General features: G+C 48.2%; 1 protein-coding gene across 1 annotated transcript in view; it reads left to right on the forward strand.

Moving 5' to 3' along the window:
- The window catches only part of mib1 (MIB E3 ubiquitin protein ligase 1), a 176,066-nt gene extending 168,776 nt beyond the window's left edge, over window positions 1-7,290 (forward strand). The window contains 1 exon segment of the mRNA XM_038809723.1: window positions 3,477-7,290. Within this exon segment, the coding sequence (XP_038665651.1) occupies window positions 3,477-3,617 (141 nt within the window). The 3' untranslated portion in view covers window positions 3,618-7,290.
- The last annotated feature ends 18,041 nt before the right edge of the window (window positions 7,291-25,331 follow it).

The following is a 25,331-nucleotide window of genomic DNA, read 5'->3' on the forward strand; positions in this document are numbered from 1 at the left end:
TTGTAAAATATATAAATAAAGTGGTTGAGGAGCTGCTTACTTTACCAACTATTTATTCTGAGTTCAGCTTCAGTCCTTATCGTTTTGCAGGTACGCCATTCTTCTAAATAGATAGTTTTGGCAGAAACAGCAGTATTTTAATTCATTACCTATAATTTAAAGAACAGAAATAAACAATTTGGCCCAGTTAGTTAGAATACTGAAGTGTTATTGCAGGACATGGGCTTATACTTAATTATTCATGTGGAATATAATAACTTTTCTCCGTCTCTTGCTCCTCACTCATGTGCATCCACTCTCGCCACTTGTGCTCAGGTAAACACACTCTTGCACATAGTCACTCTCATGCGCAGTCTCTCACGCACAGTCTCACGGGCGCGCTCTCCCCCTCTCACGGGCGCGCTCTCCCCCTCTCACGGGCGCGCTCTCCCCCTCTCACGGGCGCGCTCTCCCCCTCTCACGGGCGCGCTCTCCCCCTCTCACTGGCGCGCTCTCCCCCTCTCACGGGCGTGCTCTCCCCCTCTCACGGGCGCGCTCTCCCCCTCTCACGGGCGCGCTCTCCCCCTCTCACGGGCGCGCTCTCCCCCTCTCACGGGCGCGCTCTCCCCCTCTCACGGGCGCGCTCTCCCCCTCTCACGGGCGCGCTCTCCCCCTCTCACGGGCGCGCTCTCCCCCTCTCACGGGCGCGCTCACCCCCCCTCACGGGCGAGCTCTCCCACTCTCACGGGCGCGCTCTCCCCCTCTCACGGGCGCGCTCACCCCCCCTCACGGGCGAGCTCTCCCACTCTCACGGGCGCGCTCTCCCCCCCTCACGGGCGCGCTCTCCCCCCCTCACGGGCGCGCTCTCCCCCTCTCACGGGCGCGCTCTCCCCCTCTCACGGACGCGCTCTCCCCCTCTCACGGGCGCGCTCTCCCCCTCTCACGGGCGCGCTCTCCCCCTCTCACGGGCGCGCTCACCCCCCCTCACGGGCGAGCTCTCCCACTCTCACGGGCGCGCTCTCCCCCTCTCACGGGCGTGCTCACCCCCCCTCACGGGCGAGCTCTCCCACTCTCTCGGGCGCGCTCTCCCCCTCTCACAGGCGCGCTCTCCCCCTCTCACGGGCGCGCTCTCCCCCTCTCACGGGCACGCTCTCCCCCTCTCACGGGCGCGCTGTCACCCCCTCACGGGCGCGTTCCCCCCTCTCACGGGCGCGCTCTCCCCCTCTCATGGGCGCGCTCTCCCCCTCTCACGGGCCCGCTCTCCCCCTCACGGGTGCGCTGTCACCCCCTTACGGGCGCGTTCTCCCCCTCTCACGGGTACACTCTTCCTCCCTCCTCCTCGCCTGCGCCCCACCTCCTCACCCGCACACCCCCTCATCCATGCCCACGCTCCCACCTTCTCGCGAACATGAGGATCTGCAGTTCCAACTGTGGAAACACCAGTGTTCATGTAGTGGTCATGTGACACAATATATTATACCATGTATTTTGTGGTGAACTTGGATTGTTTTGCTGATGCTCATGAGGACTTTCTTGTAACTGCTGTTTCCCTCTCAAATACTGAACCCTGTGGTCACTTATTATATGTTATAAAACCAAGGACTTTACATATGAAGGAGGGGACAATAATTGAAGTCTCTGGCTCCAAGATGGCACTTTTGGCAATAGAAGTTTATATTTGGGTCAATACCCCTGTGTATATGCAGTCATTCATTAACTGAACTTGGCATACTAACAACACCAGGACACTTGATGATTGATCCACCCAGCACATCTTTAGACAGCTCAGAAAAAAGGTGTGGATAGCAATAGTTTTGTAACAGACAACCCTGCAAGCCAGGTAACATAGTCTGAACTGGTTAAGCAGTGGGCCTCACCATCCTGACTTGGAAATATATTGCCATTCCTTCACTGTCGCCGAGTCAAAATCCTGGAATTCCCTCCCTAATAGCACTGTGTGCGTATCTACACCACATGGACTACAGCGGTTCAAGAAGGTAGCTCACCACCACCTTCTCGATGACAATTAAGAGTGAGCAATCTATGAATGAATAAAAAAGATAGCTTACCAGTGTGAGATAATGTGTCATGTTAGCTTGCTAAATTCTAACAGTGTGAGAAGTCTCTACAATATAGATATTGCTGTCCTGCACCTGAAATGAATGTCTGTAACTAACAAGACTGTGCTCGGAATTACATATTCCAATTCGGACAAACAGAAGCTTCACCTGTGTGGATTTCTCTGTAACTTAGTTGGGAGATTCTTAAATAAATGTAGAATTGAAGCTTTTGCTGGCCTTATATGTAGTAAAAGGTCACTAGTAGCCATATGTGCTTCAGCATTTTTCCAAAATATTTTTACTGCAATCATATAACAGATTAGAATTAAAATCACCACCACGGTATGGACAGAGATACGCATTTCTGAGAAAACCTGGACGTGATATGATTGCTGCATGCCCCTGTTTTATTAAGGCTCTTTAGTGTAAAGTTATATTGTCACTTTTGATTATAATAGCATTGTTGAGTAAGTTATTTTTAAATTTAAAGTTTCCAATTCTTTTCTTTCCAATTAAGGGACAATTTAGCGTGGCCAATCCATCTACCCTGCACATCTTTGGGTTGTGAGGGTGAGACCCACGCAGACACAGGGAGATTGCAAACTCCGCACGGACAGTGACTCGGGGCCAGAATCGAATCCGTTTCCTCGGCACACGAGGCGGCAGTGCTAACCACTGTGCCATCATGCCGCCCACATTGCCCAAATGTTTGTGGCAGACATTCAGTTGGTTTGTCTAAAGATGGCCTGGGGTTAGCTTGGTTTACTGCTCACACCGCGCCTCTGAGAAGCACTTTCATAGAACATACAGTGCAGAAGGAGGCCATTCGGCCCATCGAGTCTGCACCGACCCACTTAAGCCCTCACTTCCACCCTATCCCCGTAACCCAATAACCCCATCTAACCTTTTTGGACACTATGGGCAATTTAGCATAGCCAATCCACCTAACCTGCACATCTTTGGACTGTGGGAGGAAACCGGAGCACCCGGAGGAAACCCACGCAGACACTGGGAGAACATGCAGACTCCAGACAGACAGTTACCCAGCAGGGAATCGAACCTGGGACCCTGGCGCTGTGAAGCCACAGTGCTATCCACTTGTGCTACCGTGTTGACCTATGCTTTTGAAGCAATTTGAATGCAGCAAACAATAGAATGTACATTTCTGTAACACGATAAAGAACTACATAGTAGTTCAAACTGAGCTAATTTAATATGTCTTGGGAAAATACCTCATTCAGCTTTCATAGTTCTAACTTTTTTAAATGCAACAGAATTCCTGTTGTGCACAATCACTTTGGTATAACCCTAATAGATATCAATAAATATGATATTGTACAAGACCGAGCTGCAATGTAATGTGTCAAAATGCTCACAGGGTATTTCATATTCTGAAGTAGCGATAGTCATTGGTAATTCCGGTGTTTTCTGTTTCAGACCATGTGTCCTGTATGTTTGGATCGCTTAAAGAATATGATCTTCCTCTGCGGACATGGGACATGTCAGCTTTGTGGTGATCGAATGAGTGAATGCCCTATCTGCCGCAAAGCCATAGAACGCAGGATTCTCCTGTATTAAACAAAATATTGTGTGAATACAAAGCAGAGCACTACAACAGCCACACCTGTATCATATTTACAAATAAATTATTTTGGGTAGTTCTTTTCTGTTTTGGGCTTTGATAGTTGGATTCTGAATTCTGTAGTCTTTTTCCTGTCATAATGCTACAAAAATGGTAGATCTTAAATTTATATGCATATTTCTCTATCAGCAATCATCAGAAACCTTTATTGATAAGATCTGCTTTGGAGAGTTTGTACCAGCTCTAAGCTTAGCTGTGGATGCCCCTGATTGTATTCCTCTGGTAGATGGAGGCCACTTTGGCTTAAAACAAAAAAACAGTAAATAAGGTCTTGCTATCTACCAATGACTTCTTAAAATTTCACTTCAGTTTTCAAAAACATTTTCCTTCAGCGTTATTTGGTTATTTTTCTGTAGTTAATCGGCTTAGCACATGTGTATTACAATTTAGACCTCGTCAGCTAAGACTAATTTTCTGCTGTTAATCACTTAAGCACACATGTATATAAAAGCAAATTACCGTGGATGCTGGAATCTGAAACAAAAACAGAAAAAACTGGACAATCTCAGCAGGTCTGACAGCACCTGTGGAGAGAAAAGAGAGACAACGTTTCAAGTCTGGATGACTCTTTGTCAACGATGAGCTTTGACAGATGCTGCCAGACCTGCTGAGATTGTCCAGTATTTTCTGTTTTTGTTACACACACATGTAACCAGTTTCTTCTAAAGTTCAGCATCTTGGGTGTAAAACATATTAAGTTAAGTTGGATTTATAATTCAGAATTCACCGATATACACCGCAACAGAAGGTCAATATCAATAACAGCCCTCGAGGAATTTCAAATAAAAAAATCAATAACTAATTCAGATGTATTGTTTAAGCTGAATAATACTTCAGAAAATTAACTGGGTGCTATCCTGTATAGTGTGGAAAATTTTAAACCGTTAGACTGGACTTTGTACGTGCTATGGAATTTTAATACTAATGTATTCTCATCAATTTTACTACAAAAAACTGTCATCCATTATAAGAATACCTTTATTTGTAATACAAAACATTTTGTAGAGTGTCCTCCAAAGGAATGTGATCGGCTGTGTCTAGAATACCTAGATTTGGTAGCCTCTTGGCATTTATCAAAATTTGGGACAGATGTTAAAGTAGTGGTTCTTTAGATTGAATTTCAAATCAGTAAATGTAAGAGAACATGCAACAGTGTGTGCTGCAAAATTAAGAAAATAGATTTGAGGTTTATTGTAATTCAAATTGAAAGGGGTTGAAAATTTTGCTAGTCAAAATTTAAGATGCTTGGTTGGTTGTGGGGGTGGGAGTCAACACTCTGAACTGACAGGAAATAGTTTGAAATCTATAAATCCATATGCTAAATTATACTGTTAATTTCTGGAGGTATTTAATTCCATATATTTTTGCATATTCAGGTGCATTAACGTACTTTCAATTCTAATCATGCATACATTGATCATCATAGAGCTATTGGTGTTTGACTTATCTACAGGTTTTAGGTACATGCCTGTGCCAAACAGCACCTCTACATAACCTGACTAAAATCAGGAGCTCAATGTAGAATTATAGTTAGTAGTCCAAATCCCACCTAGCAATGCTGTAATGCATCATGCACCAATACATTTGCACCACTGGGCTGTTCAGTGATGAATTTTAATCACAAACTAACTTACCTGTGTAGTCAGTTCCCTGTGGTTCTATGACTTTTAAGGAAGAAACTTTTTTTAAACATTTAGGAATATGCTTATGAAATTTAGTTGGGATGGATAATTCAGGACCACACTTTTGACTTGTTTTGTATGTGGTTTCCTAATGCTGTCTGTACATTTTGGTTCCAAACTAACTGAATTCTATCCTTTGACAATGCATTGTTGGGATAATCACGTTGTGGGCGTTGATTTTTTAGATTCATGCAGCTTGGTTATTACTTATCTGCTGAAATGGAAAATTCCATCTTTGGATCCCCACAGTAGGCTTCTAGGCTTCATCCATATGGAATGGAGTAATTGTGAATCAAAATGGCAACTGGTAGGATAAGTTATGCATATTGAAGAAAGTGATTAGGAAAAAATTCTGAAACAGAATTGGAAGCTATTGACAATTAAATAAGCTGGCATTTATATATAAAATTGCTAAATTGTTTCTATTTTTAAGTCTCTGGCGTTGCAAACTTTCTTAGTTTCACTCTCGCAGACCATGACATAGAGCTCACATTGAGAACATTGGTAGTATTATTTTCTTGAATTTATTTTGAAATCAAAAGCTTTTTCCAACTGAAATGCTTAGCATTAGATTGCAAAGCTTATCAATGTTGTGATTTGTGAAATGCAAGATGAAGCTTTGTCCACTTAAAGCCTGGATACATCTTCTTGTCTTACTAATGTTTAAGCTTTTATATTTTGGTATCTGCTAATTTAGAAACTTGCATGTTACTGATTTTTCTTAAGTTTTAAATTAATTAAATTTTTCGATAGTACTTTAATGTAACCTCTTAATTGTTTTACAGTAGCACAATAAAATGGTTGAATATCTTATTAATTGCAATGTAAAATAGTTGCAAATTTAATTGGTAGTTACAAGAAAATTTGTACAATAACATTTCTTGTCATATTTCATTTCATAATTAAAATTAATGATTTCAGATACCCGTTCTAAACTCTTGGCTCTGCTTGGTAACCTGAAGTCAAGGAAACCTCAACTTTTTAATAGTCTGTGATCGCCATAAATGCCTCTTATTAGCTGATTACTATTGTTGAAAGATTGGCAGCATTTCAGCTATTATCCATGGTATTTGGATGTGTTCTTTCGAATGCTGGAGTGGGAAAATAGCCCATCATCCATAGCTCTGTTGAGCCTAAAAGTATGTCTGCAGTCACGGCAAGGAGGAAAAGGACAAGGAGAGAGCAAAGAAGGAAATCCCAGTGTTTACTGTGTCTCTTTTACTTACAATAGGATTCTGTCACATGATTGGTGAAAATTGAGATAAATTACATTTTGTAAACTATAAGCTTTGTATTAATTTTGAGTTTGCTTTGCTTTTTGTGTGGATGATTCATCAACAGTGAAACTGGCTGTGGAACAAGATTAGCTGCCTTGTATCTATCTTATTTATTTAGTACTTTGCTTTAATAGCCAGTGACATAGTACTTTTTCTGTTGGGTGCTTATTTTCCGACAGTAAGTCTCTTGCACTAATGACAACTTACATTACTTTACTCTTATGATAGAATAAGCCTGTGTGTAAAGTTGGTAAGTCATTTTTAGCTTACTGGCTATTCGTTATAATGTAGTAGGTAGAGTTGCTTATAATTATATAATGAGGTTTTTGTAATGTTTTCATATTTTGTCATTAAAATGCTGGTTACTAATGGATAAGTGGACATTTCCGTTTACCCCCTACCTATTGAGATGAATGTTTTTGTTGCCTTTGTCTTTTGTTTTAAATGGAAAATTATCCCCTTTTAACTCTTAGTATGCCTTAGTTTCTGAGGCAAAGTCTGAGAACTTGCTCATTAAAGGGGCTGACCAAATTGTCTGCACTCATCTTTTGTTATGCTGTATATTGTCTGAATGCAACATTATTGTGCTTTGTCATTGAAAGTTACTCAACCACGTCAAAGCTTTAGAAATAAAGACTCATTTATATTTCTTGGTTAACTTGCCTGAAATGATTTAAAGTTTAAGAAGAAAGTGAACCTTTCAAAACTAAACACAGACGTGACCAGCGCTGCTCCATCATCACTGGTGCAGAAACTAAGTAGTCTTGATGTTCCGCTAAACCCACAGGAAGAATGTGGGTTTTAAAATATGCCATTGAGGATTGGTGATGCCCCTCTTTGTATGGGATGTACTTGGGTATAATATGGATAAAGGTTGTTTGAATCAAAACAGGATTTAAAAAAAAAAAATTATGTAGTGCACCATGCTTGAATTTTATATGATTTCAATTATTCCCCTGTGCGATTCCTTGTATTTAAGAACATTGCTTTAAATTACTTTCTTATACATCAAGCAAACGTGCATGTCCTTGTTTTAATTATGCCTCCCATCATAATATATTATGTTAGGAGATTAGAGCATGTCCAAAAAAGGAAACCACTACATATTAATATAAAGTTGTGACATTTTACATATCTGTGGCCTTTTGATTACTTACTATAGTCTGAATTTTCTGAGAGATCCACTTTACACCTTATCTTTTGTTCACCCTCTGCATATCAGTTTGTTAACATAATGCTAAATTATTTGCATGTTAAGTGGATTAACTGGATACTTCGATGTAGTTATGGCAAAGTATGATTTTGCTTTTGAAGTACTTAATTTGGAACAAAGTTTTAAATTCATGAAATTCGGAACGTAGTTTGTTATAGGTTAGTGTGAATTTGATTACTATTGTTTGCAATAAGACCACATTATTGGGATGTAATCTATTTACTTTAACAGCTGTGAAGGTCCCACACAATTAATTTGACCAGTCAGCTCATTTCTTCTGGCACAGTTCCACAGCACAACAGTTTCTGCAGTCAGAACCAGTTACAAGGTCATATTGACGAGTAATGTGGGAAAACTTAGACTGATGGAATAGTATATAATTTTTCATTGTGTTAAAAGACCATGGGCGTAATTACCAAAACCCCGCCAGTGGATTCAATGGTGCAGGGGTGGGGGATTTGGCAGGAGGCCCCAAAATCGGTTTCACAGCGGGATCTTCCGCTTGTGCCCACCATGGTGGATTGGGAAATCTGCTGGCAGCTGGCATGAAATCTATTTGCATCCGACTAATGAATGCAGGTAAAGGTCAAATCACCTGTGCCAATTCCCGCAGTGCCACTAGGAAAACATGGCAGTGCCAAAGTCCCTGTGGATGTTGGGACTCATTGGACCAATGCTTGTGGCTGCCTCTGGAATTCAAAGTGGAGGCGAACGGCAACCCTGGATCCAGGAGCAGCACAGCAGTGGATGGGGGAGGAGCATCTGCAGGTGGACATTCCAGATTTTTTGTCCTGGAGGGGTCCATCTTCCAGCGTCAGAATATTCTTAGAGGTCCATCTTCTTTCTCAGGTCTCTCTTTTTCAATAGTGGGTTAGTAATGTTGTGCCTGAGTAGGAGGCAGACTACATCCCAACAGGCCCAAGCTGCCAGGGAGGATGGTAGAAAATATCCATTTGCATAATTAATGAGGTCAAGGCTGGAAGATTTGGCGTATTTTCCTTGGAAAATAGAAAATCTCCAGATTCTCAACCTGTCCACAGACCTTAGTCCTCAGATGGGAGAATTCCCCTCTCTCCCTCAACTGGCAGTATTTGGGGCAGCACGGTAGCACTGTGGTTAACACTGTTTGGTTTGATTCCCGGCTTGGGTCACTGCGGATTCTGCACGTTCTCCCCGTTTCTGTGTGGGTTTCGTCCAGGTGCTCCGGTTTCCTTCCACAAGTCCCGAAAGATGTGCTTGTAAGGTGAATTGGACATTCTGAATTCTCCCTCGTGTACCCGACCAGGCAACATAGTGTGGCGACTAGGAGATTTTCACAGTAACTTCATTGCAGTGTTAATAATGTACGCCTACTTGTGATACTAATAAAGATTATTATAATGTTGATATTATGATACCTTTGGGGGAACCAGAAGCAAATTTAAGGAATGACTTCCAAATCAAGAAATCACCAAGATTTCACTTTTGTAACTTTTACATAATATGAATCTGAACCAAAATATATTAACATGAATTAACAGGAAAGCTATACTTCTAGTAAAAAGGTAAATTTCATATATAATTATTGATGCTATGAAGATGCATCTTTTGCAACCACAAGCACCTGCATCACTTCCCATGGAGACGTGGCACTATATAGTTACATAGTTGTAAATACGCCTTTCATTATTCACGGAGGATAGGTGATGATTCCTACCCGGCAGCTTTCACTTCAGAGATTCATGGGTGCAATTATCATCAGCAAGCACACTTTTATGAACCCAGGTCATGACAAATCAAAAGATCATCAGAAAGAGAAGCAGGAGGCATTGAATTGGCTCACTAAGCCTGTTCCACCATTTAATAGGATCATGGCTGATCTTATTGTAGCCTTAACAACTGTCTGTCTAACTCGGCCTTGAATATATTCAATGACCCAGCTCCCACTGCTCTCTGGGAATGAGACGTACAACATTCTGAGAGATGAAATTACACCTAGCTTTAAATGGGAGGCCCTCTGGGCAGGAGTCACAACAAGATCACCCCTCAGTCTTCTAAACTCCATTGTGTATTGGCCAAAATTGCTCAACCTTTTCTCATATGCTGACCACTTGATACTCTGAATCAACCTACTGAACCAAACACTTGCATTAAAGAATGGAAATGGCCTGGCCTCATCACAGTGCTATCACCCAGTTTACAGCCACGCTCAATTTGGGACTGACCCATCAAATTCATCCACTGATCCCATGACCCACAGTGGACCTCTGAACTGCCTCCAATGCAAACTTCTCCTTTCTTAAGGAGACCAAAACTACACGCACTACTCCAGGTGTAACCTCACCAATACAGTTGTAATAAGACTTCCCTACTTTAAAACCTCCATCTCCCTTGCAATAGAGACAGTCATGATGGTGTATGTAGCTTTCCAGAGTTCCTTAATAACCAGCCAACCAGTTGCATGTGGTTCATAATTTGGTCACTAATGGTAAGTCATCAGCTTGTTAGCATCTCTGAGATATTCAGTCTTCCAGGTTTTACACTTTCTTATCGACAGCCGCAGGAGAGGTGCCTGAAGATTGGAGGGTAGCAAATGTACCAATGTTTAAGAAGGGCTGTAGGGATAAGCTCAGGAACTACCGACTGGTGTGTCTTCCTTCTGTAGTGTGTAAATTGTTAGAAGGTATTCTGAGGGACAGGATCTACAGGCATTTAGACAGGCAAAGGCTAATTAGGGAAAGTCAGCATGGCTTTGTACCCTCCAATCTTCAGGCACCTCTCCGGTTAGCTTAGTAATAGAAACTGGGCGACATGGATAAGCTGGGCTAGGGCGGCACGGTGGTACAGTGCTTAGCATTTACATAGAATTTACAGTGCAGAAGGAGGCCACTCGGCCCATCGAGTCTGCACCGGCTCTTGGAAAGAGCAACCTACCCGAGGTCAACACCTCCACCCTATCCCCATAACCCAGTAACCCTACCCAACACTAAGGGCAATTTACATGGCCAATCCACCTAACCTGCACATCTTTGGACTGTGGGAGGAAACCGGAGCACCCGGAGGAAACCCACGCACACACGGGGAGGACGTGCAGACTCCGCACAGACAGTGACCCAAGCCGGAATCAAACCTGGGACCCTGGAGCTGTGAAGCAATTGTGCTATCCACAATGCTACCGTGCTGCCCCTTGTTGCCTACGGCGCTGAGGACCCGGGATCGAATCCCGGCCCTGGGTCACTGTCTGTGTGGAGTTTGCACATTCTCCCCGTGTTTGCGTGGGTTTCGCCCCCACAACCCAAAGATTTGCAGGATAGGTAGATTGGCCATGCTAAATTGTCCCATAATTGGAAAAAATGTATTGGGTACTCTTTTTTAAAAAAAAAAAAAAATTTTTTAAATGGATAAGCTGGGCTGATGGGCCTGTTTCCATGCTGTAAACATCTATGGCTCTAATGCCTCCAAGAGCTCCTGATTTTGTTTTGATACTGCCTCCATGTCGAAGGTATTATTCAAGCAACTTACAATTTATTCCTTTATAAATATATATATATATATATATAGAAGAGAAAAAAACTGGTAGGATATTGTACACTAGCTCAAAAATAGCAACTCTGTACCTTTGGCAATATTATGTTTAACAAATAAGTAGGCAAATAAGTAAATTGGGGGGGCGTGGGGGAGGACATTTGGGTGCTGGAGAAGCAATTACAGTAGTTATGTCCAATACAGAGAAGGCCATACGAGAATGGATCTGGTGTTGTTACTTGCTTCTGGATGGTTTTCGCTGCCGTTGTCGTTGCGCGTTCACTTCCGCTTCGGCCGTTCGTCCCGTCTTTCGCCCATATTTTCCTTGCTGTTGTAAACTGTATTTACTGGGTTTGTTGTTGTTTCCCGTGCTCTCCTTCCAGCTATCATTCCCTCCCCTCTCTGATTCCCCTCTATTGTTCCCTGTCTCTTCCCTCTTCTCTCCCCCTCTTCTCTTGTGGTTCCCCTTTCTTTTAGGTCTAGCTGTCTTCCCCCAGTCTGCAGCTTTGGGTGGTGCTACTGACCGCCAGCCGAACAGGATTCTATGGCAGGTGATCAGGGAGGCAAAGGCAAGGGCGTCTGCCCTCCTCCCCAGAAATAGATTTTTTTAAATTTAGAGTATCCAATTAAGGGGCAATTTAGCGCAGCCAATTCACCTAGCCTACACATCTTTTGTGTTGTGGGGGCGAAACCCATGCAAACACGGGGAGAATGTGTAAACTCCACATGGACAGTGACCCAGAGCCGGGATCGAACCTGGGACCTCAGCGCCGTGAGGCCACAGTGCTAACCCACTGCGCCACTGTGCTGCCCTCCCAGAAATAATCTGACTGGTCTGATACCTCAAAAACAACTACTTTCGGGCATGGCTCCACCCTCATTCCCACCACTTTGACATTGCCTTATCCCTTTATAATTGATGCAAACTCTTAAAAGTTCTTTTCAAACATTCTTTAAAAAAATTATCGATTCCAGACATTATAAATTACTAATTTTTCTGACTACTGCTTCCAGGTCAAAGGTTGCCACAGTATCAAAAGCTCAATGATTGCCCATCACCCTACCTTATTCAAGTACTGTGGTGATATAACCACTGTAGTGATGTGTACTTGCAGTAGGGGGATGTATGCCTGTACCTGTAATACAGGTTCCTCCGCTAAGCCCCTGCCGGCTAGCTCCGCCCACAGGGAGCTTGTGTATAAATATACATGTGAGTCACTCAGACCCTAGTCTACAGTTGCAGATGGAGGAATAGCATCGCACAGCAATAAAGCCTCTATTGTACCTGTCTCTCGTCTTTGAGTATAATTGTTAGCGCCACAGTTTATTGCTGTGTGATTTTCCGTTCACCATGGACATCAGAATCAAGCCTGACCATCTGCAGCTGGATCCGCAGTCACCTCATGCCAGAAAAGACTTTGTTCACTGGCTGGCAGTCTTCGAGGCCTACATCTCTTCAGCGGACCCTCCCCCGACGGAGGCTCAGAAAAAGCAACTCCTGTACTCCAGACTTAGCTCCAGTGTCTTTCCGCTAATTCGAGATGCAGCTGACTGCACCACAGCTATGGAACTGCTCAAGGAAAACTATGCACAGTCGGCGAACACCCTGTTTGCGAGGCATCAACTCTCTACTCGCGTCCAGCAGCCGGGTGAGTCGATTGAGGACTTCTGGAGGGCCCTTATACCTCTGGTACGAGACTGGGACTGCCGGGCCCTCACAGCCACGGAACACTCTGACTTACTCATGCGCGATGCCTTTGTTACAGGCATTGCATCGGACCCCATCCGGCAACGACTGCTGGAAGGGGCCGCCCCCGACCTCGCGGCCGCAAAGGCTCTGCCGCTTTCCATGACGGCCGCCTCCCGTTGTGCGCTATCTTACTCCACTAGCCACTCGGCCCACCCATCCTACCCCGCAAACGGCCCCCAAGGCCCACCCGTCCTACCCCTCGTGGATCCCGCAAATGGCCCCCCCAGCAGCCGCCCCCACGCACTACGCCTGCGCTGCTCGCCGCATCGCACTCCCTGGGGGTCCCCACTGTTGCTTCTGCGGTCAGCAGAAGCACCCCCGCCAGCACTGCCCGGCCCGCACCACGACCTGCAAAGCTTGTGGCAAGAAAGGCCACTTTGCAGCGGTGAGTCAGTCCCGGACGGTTGCCGCTATCGCGCCCCTGGTCCCCTTGCCTCAGCCGCTCGTGCAATGGGCCCCGCCATCCACTTCCCCTGACCCCACGTGCGATCAGTGGGCGCTGCCACCTCTCGCAGCCCCTTCCACGTGCGCTTCATGGGCGCCACCATCTTCATCCACCACTGCCATGTGTGTTCCATGGGCGCTGCCATTTTGTCCCGACCCCACAACGTGCGCTCCATGGGTGCCGCCATTTTATCCACAGGTAAACCAGACGACGCCATTTTGTCCTCCCCCCGGGACGGGGCCACGGGACATGGGTCGCACCGCTCCTTGTCGGACTCCTCTGACTCGACCGCCGATCACCCGCTACTCGCCTCCGTTACGCTTGACCAGTTGCGTCCTCGCAACCTGGCACCCTCTTCCACATCGGTGCTGGTCAACGGCCCCGTGACCTCCTGCCCCATCGACTCCGGGAGCACCGAGGGCTTCGTCCACCCGGACACGGTAAGGCGCTATTCCCTTGCGGTCCATCCCACCAACCGGCAGATCTCTCTCGCCTCCGGATCCCACTCTGTCCTGATCCGGGGTTCCTGCCTGGTTAAACTTACTGTACAGGGCATGGAATTCGACCGTTTCCATCTGTACATTCTCCTCAACCTCTGCGCATCACTCTTACTAGGCCTGGATTTCCAGTGCAATCTCCAGAGCCTCACCCTCAAATTCGGCGGACCTCTATCTCCCCTCACCGTTTGTGGCCTCACGACCCTCAAGGTCGAGCCTCCCTCACTCTTTGCCAGTCTGACCGCAGACTGCAAGCCCGTCGCCACCAGGAGCAGACGGTACAGCACCCAGGACAAGGCCTTCATCAGGTCCGAAGTCCAGCGGCTGCTTCGGGAGGGTATCATCGAGGCCAGCAACAGCCCTTGGAGAGCCCAGGTGGTAGTGGTTAAGACCGGGGAGGAACACAGGATGGTCGTGGACTACAGCCAGACCATCAACCGGTACACGCAGCCCGACGCGTACCCCCTCCCCCGCATTTCTGATATGGTCAATCAGATTACACAGTACCGGGTCTTCTCTACTATTGACCTGAAATCCGCCTACCACCAGCTCCCTATCCGTAAATCGGACCGTCCCTACACTACCTTCGAGGCAGACGGTCATCTGTACCAATTTCTTAGGGTTCCCTTCGGCGTCACGAATGGAGTCTCGGTATTTCAACGAGAAATGGACCGAATGGTTGACCGGTACGGACTGCAGGCCACCTTCCTGTACCTTGACAATGTCACCATCTGCGGCCATGACCAGCAGGACCATGATGCCAACCTTTCTAAATTCCTCCACACTGCATCTCTCCTTAATCTCACGTACAACAAGGAGAAGTGCATGTTCCGCACAGACCGCTTAGCCATCCTCGGCTACGTAGTCCAAAACGGACTACTGGGGCCCGACCCCGACCGCATGCGCCCCCTCATGGTGCTCCCCCTCCCCCCCTGCCCCAAGGCCCTCAAACGCTGCCTTGGGTTCTTTTCTTATTACGCCCAGTGGGTCCCACAATACGCGGACAAGGCCCGCCCACACATTTTCCCCTCTCGGCCGAGGCACAACAGGCCTTCGCCCGCATTCGATCTGACATAGCCAGGGCCGGGATGCACGCAGTAGACAAGACACTGCCTTTCCAAGTAGAAAGCGACGCTTCGGATGTCGCACTTGCCGCCACGCTGAATCAGACAGGCAGACCCGTGGCATTGTTTTCATGCACCGTCCACGCCTCCGAAATTCGGCATTCCTCTGTTGAAAAGGAGGCCCAGGCAATCGTTGAAGCGGTGCAGCACTGGAGGCATTACCTGGCTGGCAGGAGATTCACTCTCCTCATTGACCAACGGTTGGTAGCCTTCATGTTCGATAACACACAGCGGGGCAAGATCAAGAATGACAAAATCTTGCGGTGGAGAATCGAGCTCTCCACCTTTAACTATGAAATCTTGTATCGCCCCGGCAAGCTCAATGAGCCCCAGACGCCCTATCCCGAGGTACATGTGCCAGCGCACAAGTGAACCAGCTCCGTGCCTTGCACAAGAGCCTTTGCCATCCGGGGGTCACTCGCTTGTACTATCTAATCAAAGCCTGCAATCTGCCCTACTCCGTCGAGGAAGTACGGACAGTCACCAGAGACTGCCAGGTCTGTGCTGAGTGCAAGCCGCACTTCTACCGGCCAGATCGCGCGTGCCTGGTGAAAGCGTCCCGCCCCTTTGAAAGCCTCAACGTGGACTTCAAAGGGCCCCTCCCCTCCACCGACCGCAACACCTACATCCTTAGTATGGTCGATGAATTTTCTAGGTTTCCCTTCGCCATCCCATGCCTGGATATGACGTCTGCCACCGTCATCAAGGCCCTCGACTCCATATTCGCTCTGTTCGGTTTCCCCGACTATATCCACAGTGACAGGGGATCCTCATTCATGAGCGATGAGCTGCGTCAGTTCCTGCTCAGCAGAGGTATCGCCTCCAGCAGGACGACCAGCTACAACCCCCGGGGAAACGGGCAGGTAGAGAGGGAGAACGGGACGGTATGGAGGGCCGTCCAGCTGGCCCTACGGTCCAGGAACCTCCCAGCCGCTCGCTGGCAGCAGGTCCTCCCTGATGCGCTCCATTCCATTCGGTCGCTACTGTGCACCGCAACTAACAGTACACCCCATGAACCGTGTTTTTGCCTTCCCTTGGAAGTCTACATCCGGGGTGTCGCTCCCGATGTGGCTCACGACTCCGGGCCCAGTCCTTCTCCGTAGGCATGTCCGGCACCACAAGGTGGAACCCCTGGTGGACAAAGTATGCCTTCTCCACGCCAACCCTCCGTATGCCTACGTGGAGTTCCCTGACGGCCGCCAGGACACAGCCTCGCTCCGGGACCTGGCTCCCTCAGGTGCCGATCCCATGCCCACGCCCCTTTTCCCCCCGCGCCACCCTCCTTTTCCCCGGCGCCCCCCTATTCGTCCCCACCAGGTCCATCCCTCGTCCCCCTGCCCACACTGGAGGACACGGAATATTTTGGCTCGCTCTCGGAGTCATCGCGCCAACAGCCACCACCGGCAGCACCTGCACCATTGTTGCCATCACCGCCTGTGCCGACGTCGCCACCACAGCTATGCCAATCACAGCGGAACGTTCGACCGCCGATTCGGCTCAACCTGAAACCTGCTAACCGGATGGACTCTTGGTTTTCTTTGTTTGGACCCTCTTGTAAATAGCTCATCCTTTGTATTATAGTTACACGTCGCCCCCTTCGGACTCTTTTTTTTTACAGGGGGTGAAGGTGATGATATAACCACTGTAGTGATGTGTACTTGCAGTAGGGGGAATGTATGCCTGTAGCTGTAATACAGGTTCCTCCGGTAAGCCCTTGCCGGCTAGCTCCGCCCACAGGGAGCCTATGTATAAATATGCATGTGAGTAACACAGACCCTAGTCTACAGTTGCAGATGGAAGAATGGCATCTCACAGCAATAAAGCCTCTATTGTACTTGTCTCTCGTCTTTGAGTATAATTGTTAGCGCCACATGTACTTCGGCTTCTCATCACCTCAAATTCCTTCCTTATGTTTAAATTCATCAATGACTTACTCATCTGTGACCTTTTGACTTCCAACCGCTTCCTCCAACTTATTCTCCCTTTGTCTTGGCATGAGAAATTATGCCTTCAGATGCCTGGTTTGCACTCTCTTGAATTTTGACTGAGTATTCTTTTATTCCCAGCACCACTATGATGTATTCTGGAGTGTTGTCTACATTAAAGTTCTCGCATGAATCAGAAGTTGTTGAATTGACTCGAGGTGAGGTAAATTCCTGGAATAGGCAGTTTATAATAATCTTTATTATTGTCACAAGTAGGCTTATGTTAACACTGCAATAAGGTTACTGTGAAATTCCCCTAGTCGCCACATTCCGGCACCTTTTTAGGAACATAGAGGGAGAATTCAGAATGTCCAATTCACCTAACAAGCGCGTCTTTCAGGACTTGTGGGAGGAAACCGGAGCACCAGGAGGAAACCCACACAGACACGGGAAGAAAGTGCAGACTCCACACAGACAGTGACCCAAGCGGGAATCGAACCTGGGACCATGGTGCTGTGAAGCAACATTGCTAACCATTGTACAGATGATTGACAAGATTGAGTGCTGTATAATCACTTAAACTAAAGTTACAAGACTTAACTGATCGAGCAATATGTAAAAATACTCAAATTAATTGGCAGGATCAAGAGGTTGATAACTTGTAGAAATGGGAGCAGGGAGAAAAGTATGAATTATTTGCACATATTGCAGCGTGCTTCACATCAGAAAGACTTTATGCTGGAGAAGAAAAATGTGGAAGCAATGTTTTTTGAAATATGCTGTAACATCCTTCCAGTGGTAAAACATTTGGCCTAAAATTTTGGCCCAACGTGTTTAGTGATCAGGAAGAACATGCACATTTCTAGCTGGAATTGAATGCACAGGCCTCAGTAGCACATGCTGAGAATTATTTTGCCAATCAGCATTTAAAGTGATCATCTTGGGCTTGAACTTTACCAACTGGTTTATCATTTCATGCTGCTGGTTAACTTCTGGATATTTTTTCCGGTGTTTCACCAATCTGGAAAGTTCACTTTATCCAGACAGAGGAATAATTTGTGGATCTTGCACTTTTTTGTGCGCTGTCTCAGACAATTTGGCTGAAGCCACAGTATCATAGAATTTACAGTGCAGAAGTAGGCCATTCGGCCCATCGAGTCTGGAAATAGTACTCTATTTGAGCCCACACCTTCACCCTATCCCTGTAACCCAGAAACCCCACCTAAACTTTTTTGGACACAAAGGTCAATTTTGCATAGCCAGTCCACCTAACCTGGGCTGTGGAGGAAACCGGAGCACCTGGAAGAAACCCACGTGGACACAGGGAGAACGTGCAGCCTCTGCACAAACAGTGACCCAAGCCGAGAATTGAACCTGGGAATCTGGAGCTGTGAAGCTACAGTGCTAACCACTGTGCTACCATGCCAGCCAGGAGTGGCTTGTGCTGGGGAATGGCAAGAAAGACACCAGAGAGCAGATTTTCTTTTTGCTGAAATATACATTATTCAAAAAATACCTGAAAGAACATCACAAAACATTTGAAACAGGCCATCATAAAGAGTGCAATAATATTCAAGTTTTCTACACACATTATACTGCACTCTAAGGTGCTTCAATAGAATAAAAGGAACAAATTACAGACATTTCAAAATCGTCATTGCAGAAAATGCAGTGATATTTAAGTTATCTACATCAGTGTTTTTGCAACTTTTTTCCGGGGACCCATTTTTACCAACCAGCCAAGCTTCGGGACCCAACCCGGCCGACCTTTGCAACCCACGCCGGCTGACCTTTGCGACCCACGCTGGCCGACCTTTGCGACCCACGCTGGCCGACCTTTGCGACCCACGCTGGCCGACCTTTGCGACCCACGCTGGCTGACCTTTGCGACCCACGCTGGCTGACCTTCGCGACCCACGCCGGCCAACCTTCACGACCCACCATTTTCTCTTACCTTGTTTGCTGCTAACAAAATGGAGGAAATGGTTTTGGGTCCCTTTGGCCCTCGTACATGCTCCTCCAATGGAACCTGTTGGATGAAGGTGAAGCCTTCCATTGTCAGAAAATATAGAGTCTCCATCTGTCCAAAGTTAAGCTCCACAGCACAATTGTGGCACAGAACATGCAGAAATAAGGCTCAGTTAGCGAGACTGTCTTAATGCGACGCCCAGATCCTGACCATTCTTGGAGTAAGAGACTTCCACTTCATCAGCAGCAAAGTTCAGAAAGCAATCAATCACATAATTCTCCCCGAACATTTTGCAGCGTCTTTTAACAATGCCGGATGCGACGGTCTTCAAAAAGGCTGGGAGCATATAAAAACAAAACGCAGCCGCACTGCGCATGCGTGCCTGCTCATCGGTGCGCATGCATTTTTTATATGCTCCCAGCCTTTTTGAAGGCCGCCGCAGCCGGCATTGTTACGAGCCGGCTGCTGCAGCTGTTGCGTGCGAATTTGCGCAATCGGGAGTGCCACAACGGACGACTCCGTGACATTCCCGACACCCGCCCGCAACCCACCCGTGGGTTGCGCCCCCTACTTTGAAAATGCCTAATCTACATCAAAGCAGGCACAGCTGCCAGAAAGGGAAAAGGAGCAGAAGTATTTTCTGTTTCTCTGGCAGCGCAGTGCAACTCCCCTTTAAGAGTTCTGTGGACTCGAAATCTTAACTCTGTTTCCCTCTCCACAGATTCTGCTGGACCATTTTATGTTTTTATTCCCCTTTAAGGGCTGCTGATTGTCTTAACTGGTGTCATGGACGTTAAATACCCCCTCCCACCCCCTTATTCATTGGCTTTAAAGCTCTTTGTACCATCTGGTGATCATGAAAAGTACAAGGTAAGTACAAGACTTTCTTTTTGCAGGCATGTGGCCAATGAACAGTGTATGTAACTGATGGAACCATCAATTCACCAGACACGTGTTTCCGATGTGAATCTAGGCTTTAATCGACTTACTTCAGAGCCAGCCTGTTACCTGTTGATGAACTCGTAGTGACCCAGGCTGACTCTGGACACGGGTACTTATACAGCTGCACTAGGGGGAGGAGTCGTGGGCGGAACCAAGGGTGGAGCCCAGTACAAGTTCCTAGGTGCTCCCAGCGCTACTCCCCCTAGTGGTAGGACAGCGCTACTGCGCTTACAACAACAGTGTGAATTAATGTATATATTAACATATATTACATTCACCACATTCACCCTCTTCAAAAAAATCAAGTCCGGCAGGGGTGGTGGTCTAGTCTATAAAGTCAGTCTGTCCGGCGGTTGAATTGTCCGCTGAGATCTGCGGAGCACCGGGGTTGCAGCCTCTTGCGGTAGCTGGATGGGTGTGGTGTGCTGGGGTACGATGGGGGACTCCAGGGAGGGTTGTAACCAACTTTCATACTCCCCTGGTTCGATTGGGGGCGCGGAACTGGTGGAGCGAGCTCGGGAGCGCAAGGGGGCGGCAGCATGGGGTGTAGGGTGAGAGATCTTTCTGTGGGGGTAGGGGGGGCGCTGGATCCAGCGGGTGCCAGATCCCGGAGGGATACTGTGTCCTGATGGCCGTCAGGGAACCCGACGAATGTGTACTGGGTTGGAGTGGAGCAGGCGCACCTTTTCATCAAGGGGTTCGGTTTTGTGCGCCCTGACATGTTTCCTCAGGAGTACGGGGCCCGGTGTCCTCAGCCATGCCGGAAGTGAGACCCCCGTGGTAGTGCCCCTGGAAAAAAATGAAGAGCCTCTTGTGAGGGGTCTGGTTGGTCACCGTACACAAAAGGGACCTAATAGCGTGGAGCGCGTCTGGGAGAACTTCCTGCCACTGGGAGACTTGGAGCTTTCTAGACCGGAGGGTCAGTAGGACGGTCTTCCAGACCGTCGCGTTCTCCCTTTCCACCTGCCCATTCCCCCTGGGGTTGTAGCTGGTAGTCCTGCTCGAGGCAATGCCCTTTTCGAGCAGGTACTGACGCAGCTCGTCGCTCATGGAGGACGAACCCCGGTTGCTGTGTACGTAGCTGGGGAAACCAAACAGGGTGAAGATGCTATGCAGGACCCTAATAACTGTGTGGGAGGTCATGTCGGGGCACGGGATAGCAAATGGGAAACGGGAGAACTCGTCTACGATGTTTAAGAAGTAAACGTTCTTGTTAGGTGAGGGGAGTGGCCCTTTGAAATCAATCGCGAGGCGTTCAAAGGGCCTAGAAGCCTTGATCAGGTGGGCCCTGTCTGGTCTATAGAAGTGCGGTTTGCACTCCGCACAGATCGGGCAGTCCCTGGTGACCGCATTTACCTCCTCGTTGGAGAAAAGCAGGTTTCGGGCCCTAATGTAGTGGGCGAGCCGGGTGACCCCTGGGTGGCAGAGGTCATTCTGGATGCTTTTTAATCGGTTCATCTGCGCGCTGGCGCATGTCCCGCGGGATAGGGCATCCGGAGGCTCGTTGAGCTTCCCGGGTTGATATTTGATATCGTAATTGTAGGTGGAGAGTTCGATCCTCCACCTCAGAATTTTATCGTTTTTTATTTTGCCCCTTTGCGAGTTGTCGAACATGAAGGCAACCGATCTTTGGTCGGTGATGAGGGTGAACCTCCTTCCTGCGAGGTAGTGCCTCCAGTGACGGATAGCCTCCACAATGGCTTGTGCTTCTTTCTCGACTGAAGAGTGTCGGAGTTCTGAAGTGGAGAGGGTACGGGAGAAAAATGCAACTGGTCTCCCTGCCTGATTTAACGTGGCTGCAAGAGCTACCTCTGAGGCGTCGCTCTCTACCTGGAATGGAGTGGATTCATCCACCGCCCTCATGGCCGCTTTGGCGATGTCCTCCTTGATGTCGTCGAAGGCCTGGCGTGCCTCGGCTGACAGGGGAAATCGTGTGGCCCTAAAGAGTGGGCGGGCTTTGTCCGCATATTGAGGGACCCACTGGGCGTAGTAGGAAAAAAATCCCAAGCACCGTTTGAGGGCCTTGGGACAATGAGGGAGAGGGAGTTCTAAGAGGGGGCGCATACGGTCCGGGTCGGGGCCCAGGACTCCATTTTCCACGACATAGCCGAGGATGGCTAGTCTGGATGAGCGGAAAACGCATTTCTCCTTGTTGTACGTGAGATTCAGTTTCTGTGCCGTCTGGAGAAAACGGTGGAGGTTGGCGTCGTGGTCCTGCTGGTCATAGCCGCAGATGGTGACATTGTCCAAGTACGGAAACATGGCCCGCAGCCCGTACTGGTCCACCCTTCGGTCCATTGCTCGTTGGAACACCGAGAACCCATTAGTGACGCCGAAAGGGACTTGGAGGAAATGGAAGAGGCGGCCATCGGCCTCGAATGCCGTGTAGTGGTGGTCCTCCGGGCGGATTGGGAGCTGGTGGTATGCAGACTTCAGATCCACCATGGAAAAGAGCCGGTACTGGGCGATCTGGTTTACCGTGTCTGCAATCCTGGGGAGGGGATACGCGTCGAGGCGCATAAATCTATTTATGGTCTGACTGTAGTCGACCACCATACGGAATTTTTCCCCGGTTTTAACGACCACCACCTGAGCTCTCCAGGGATTATTGCTGGCCTCTATAACCCCCTCAATGAGTAGCCTTCGGACCTCTGCTCTGACAAATACCCTATCCTGCAGGCTGTATCGCCTGCTACGAGTGGCTACGGGTTTACAGTCCTTAGTGAGATTGGCAAAGAGAGGAGGAGGGGGGAATTCGCAGCGTAGTGAGGCTGCAGATCGTGAGTGGGGGCAGGGGCCCTCTGAAGCTGAGGGTGAGGCTCTTGAGGTTGCATTGGAAGTCTAGGCCTAATAAGAGTGGCGCGCAGAGTTCGGGCAAAACGTAGAGTTTGAACTTCGAGTAACTAGCGCCTCGGATTGTGAGTGTAGCGGCGGTGCGCCCCTGGATCTAGACCGAGTGGGAGCCTGAAGCGAGCGCGATAGTTTGCTGCGCGGGGAAAACGGGGAGCGAACAGCGTCTTACCAGGGCTGGATGTATGAAGCTCTCTGTGCTCCTGGAGTCGAAGAGGCATGGCGTTTTGCACCCGTTGATATGGTCCTCTGCCATCGAGTTTCGTAGATTCTTTGGTCGTGACTGGTCCAGGGTGACCGCGCTGAGTTGCGGGTAGTTGGCGGCTCGATCAGCTGTGCTAGAGTGGCCCCGTGATGACTGCCCTCTGAGTTCATAGTTTAGTTCGAATTCCTCCGCTGAGTTGTCCGAGCGCGGAGATGCCGATCGGGCCCGTGGATCGCACGTGGCGGGCGGCGAGGAAGATGGCATCCAAGATGGTGGCCCCCATGAGTCGCACGTGGCCAGTCGCGTGGTGGAGGTTTTCCAAGACGGCGGCCCCCATGGATCGCACGTGGCTGGATGGGGCGGAGTCGGGGCATAGACCGCAGCGTTTCGGGCCCTGCGGGGCTGCGCGTGAGGGGAGCGGTTACTGCGAGTCGCTAGGGAGTTGGACGCTGGGGCCCTTTTAGCGAGGCACACTCTTGGGTAATGCCCTTTTCGCCCGCAGTTGCTGCAGGTCGCGTTGCGGGCCGGGCAGTGCTGCCGCGGATGCTGGCCGCAGAAATGGCAGGCTGGAGCAGCATAGTGGCTGGCTGGGGCAGCATGGTGGCTGGGCAGCCGCGTAGCACAGGCCTGGGGGAGTCGCTGGTCGGGGGCCCATGATTGGGTCGCAGGGGTCCGCGGGGAACGAGTTAAGGCTGTGGAAGGAGACCTCCATCGTGGTCGCAGCTTCCACGTTCGTTTCTAGGTCCTGGGCCCCCTTTTCCAGCAGTCGTTGGCGCATATAGTTAGACCTGAGGCCCGCTACAAAAATATTGCGTACCGCCAATTCCCTGTGTTCAGCCGCAGTAACCGCTTGGTAATTACAGTCATTGGACAAATTATTGAGTTCCCTTAGAAATTCGGCGAGTGATTCCGTAGGCCACTGACGGCGAGTCGTAAACACATGGCGAGCGTAAACTTCATTAATGGGCCTTACATACATTTTTTGGAGAACTGCTAGCGCTGCAGTATATGAACTGGCCGAGTTTAGTTGCGTTGAGATTCTATGGCTCACCCTCGCATGCAGTAGACTCAGCTTCTGATCCTCTGTAGTTTCGGCTGTGCTGGCTTCGGCCAGGTAGGCCTTACCGGATCCAATGGGAGAAGATTTCTTTAGCCTCTGCATCCTGCGGGTTGAGTTCCAGGCGTCCAGGCTTGAGGGCCGATTACATAATCGATCTTTACTGTTCTTAAGTCGATTAAATTGATGGAACCATCAATTCACCAGACACGTGTTTCTGATGTGAATCTAGGCTTTAATCGACTTACTTCAGAGCCAGCCTGTTACCTGTTGATGAACTCGTAGTGACCCAGGCTGACACTGGACACGGGTACTTATGCAGCTGCACTAGGGGGAGGAGTCGTGGGCAGAACCAAGGGTGGAGCCCAGTACAAGTTCCTAGGTGCTCCCTGCGCTACTCCCCCTAGTGGTAGGACAGCGCTACCGCGCTTACAACAACAGTGTGAATTAACGTATATATTAACATATATTACATTCACCACAGTAACAATAACAATTGTATGCTCCCCTCCAAAGAGAAGAGATGTTTTCATATCACAAAATGGTGAAGGAGGCAGCAGGGTAGCATAGTGGTTAGCATAAATGCTTCACAGCTCCAGGGTCCCAGGTTCGATTCCCGGCTGGGTCACTGTCTGTGTGGAGTCTGCACGTCCTCCCCCTGTGTGCGTGGGTTTCCTCCGGGTGCTCCGGTTTCCTCCCACAGTCCAAAGATGTGCGGGTTAGGTGGATTGGCCATGCTAAATTGCCCGTAGTGTCCTAATAAAAGTAAGGTTAAGGGGGGGGTTGTTGGGTTACGGGTATAGGGTGGATACGTGGGTTTGAGTAGGGTGATCATGGCTCGGCACAACATTGAGGGCCGAAGGGCCTGTTCTGTGCTGTACTGTTCTATGTTCTATGATATTTTGAGAAGAAAATGTGTGAAAATAGCTAATCTTCTGTATACGATTGACATGGATGATTTGAGACGTTACCCAAGTCGCCTGAGATAATATGTGTTGGTGTGTATATTTCTTACTCTTGGGGTGAGAAATTCAAGTTAAATAACTTTACAGCAAAGCCTTTCTACTTGTAAGGAAAAGTTAGCTTATTTCACACGATTGCTTTGGAAGTTACTTAATAGATAAAATTACTATCACACATATAAAGATTAATTACTGTTGAAGATCAAAATCAATACTTACAAAACATGAATCCAGTTTATACTGTATTG

Source organism: Scyliorhinus canicula, chromosome 10, assembly GCF_902713615.1.
Source record: "Scyliorhinus canicula chromosome 10, sScyCan1.1, whole genome shotgun sequence".
NCBI lineage: Eukaryota > Metazoa > Chordata > Chondrichthyes > Carcharhiniformes > Scyliorhinidae > Scyliorhinus > Scyliorhinus canicula.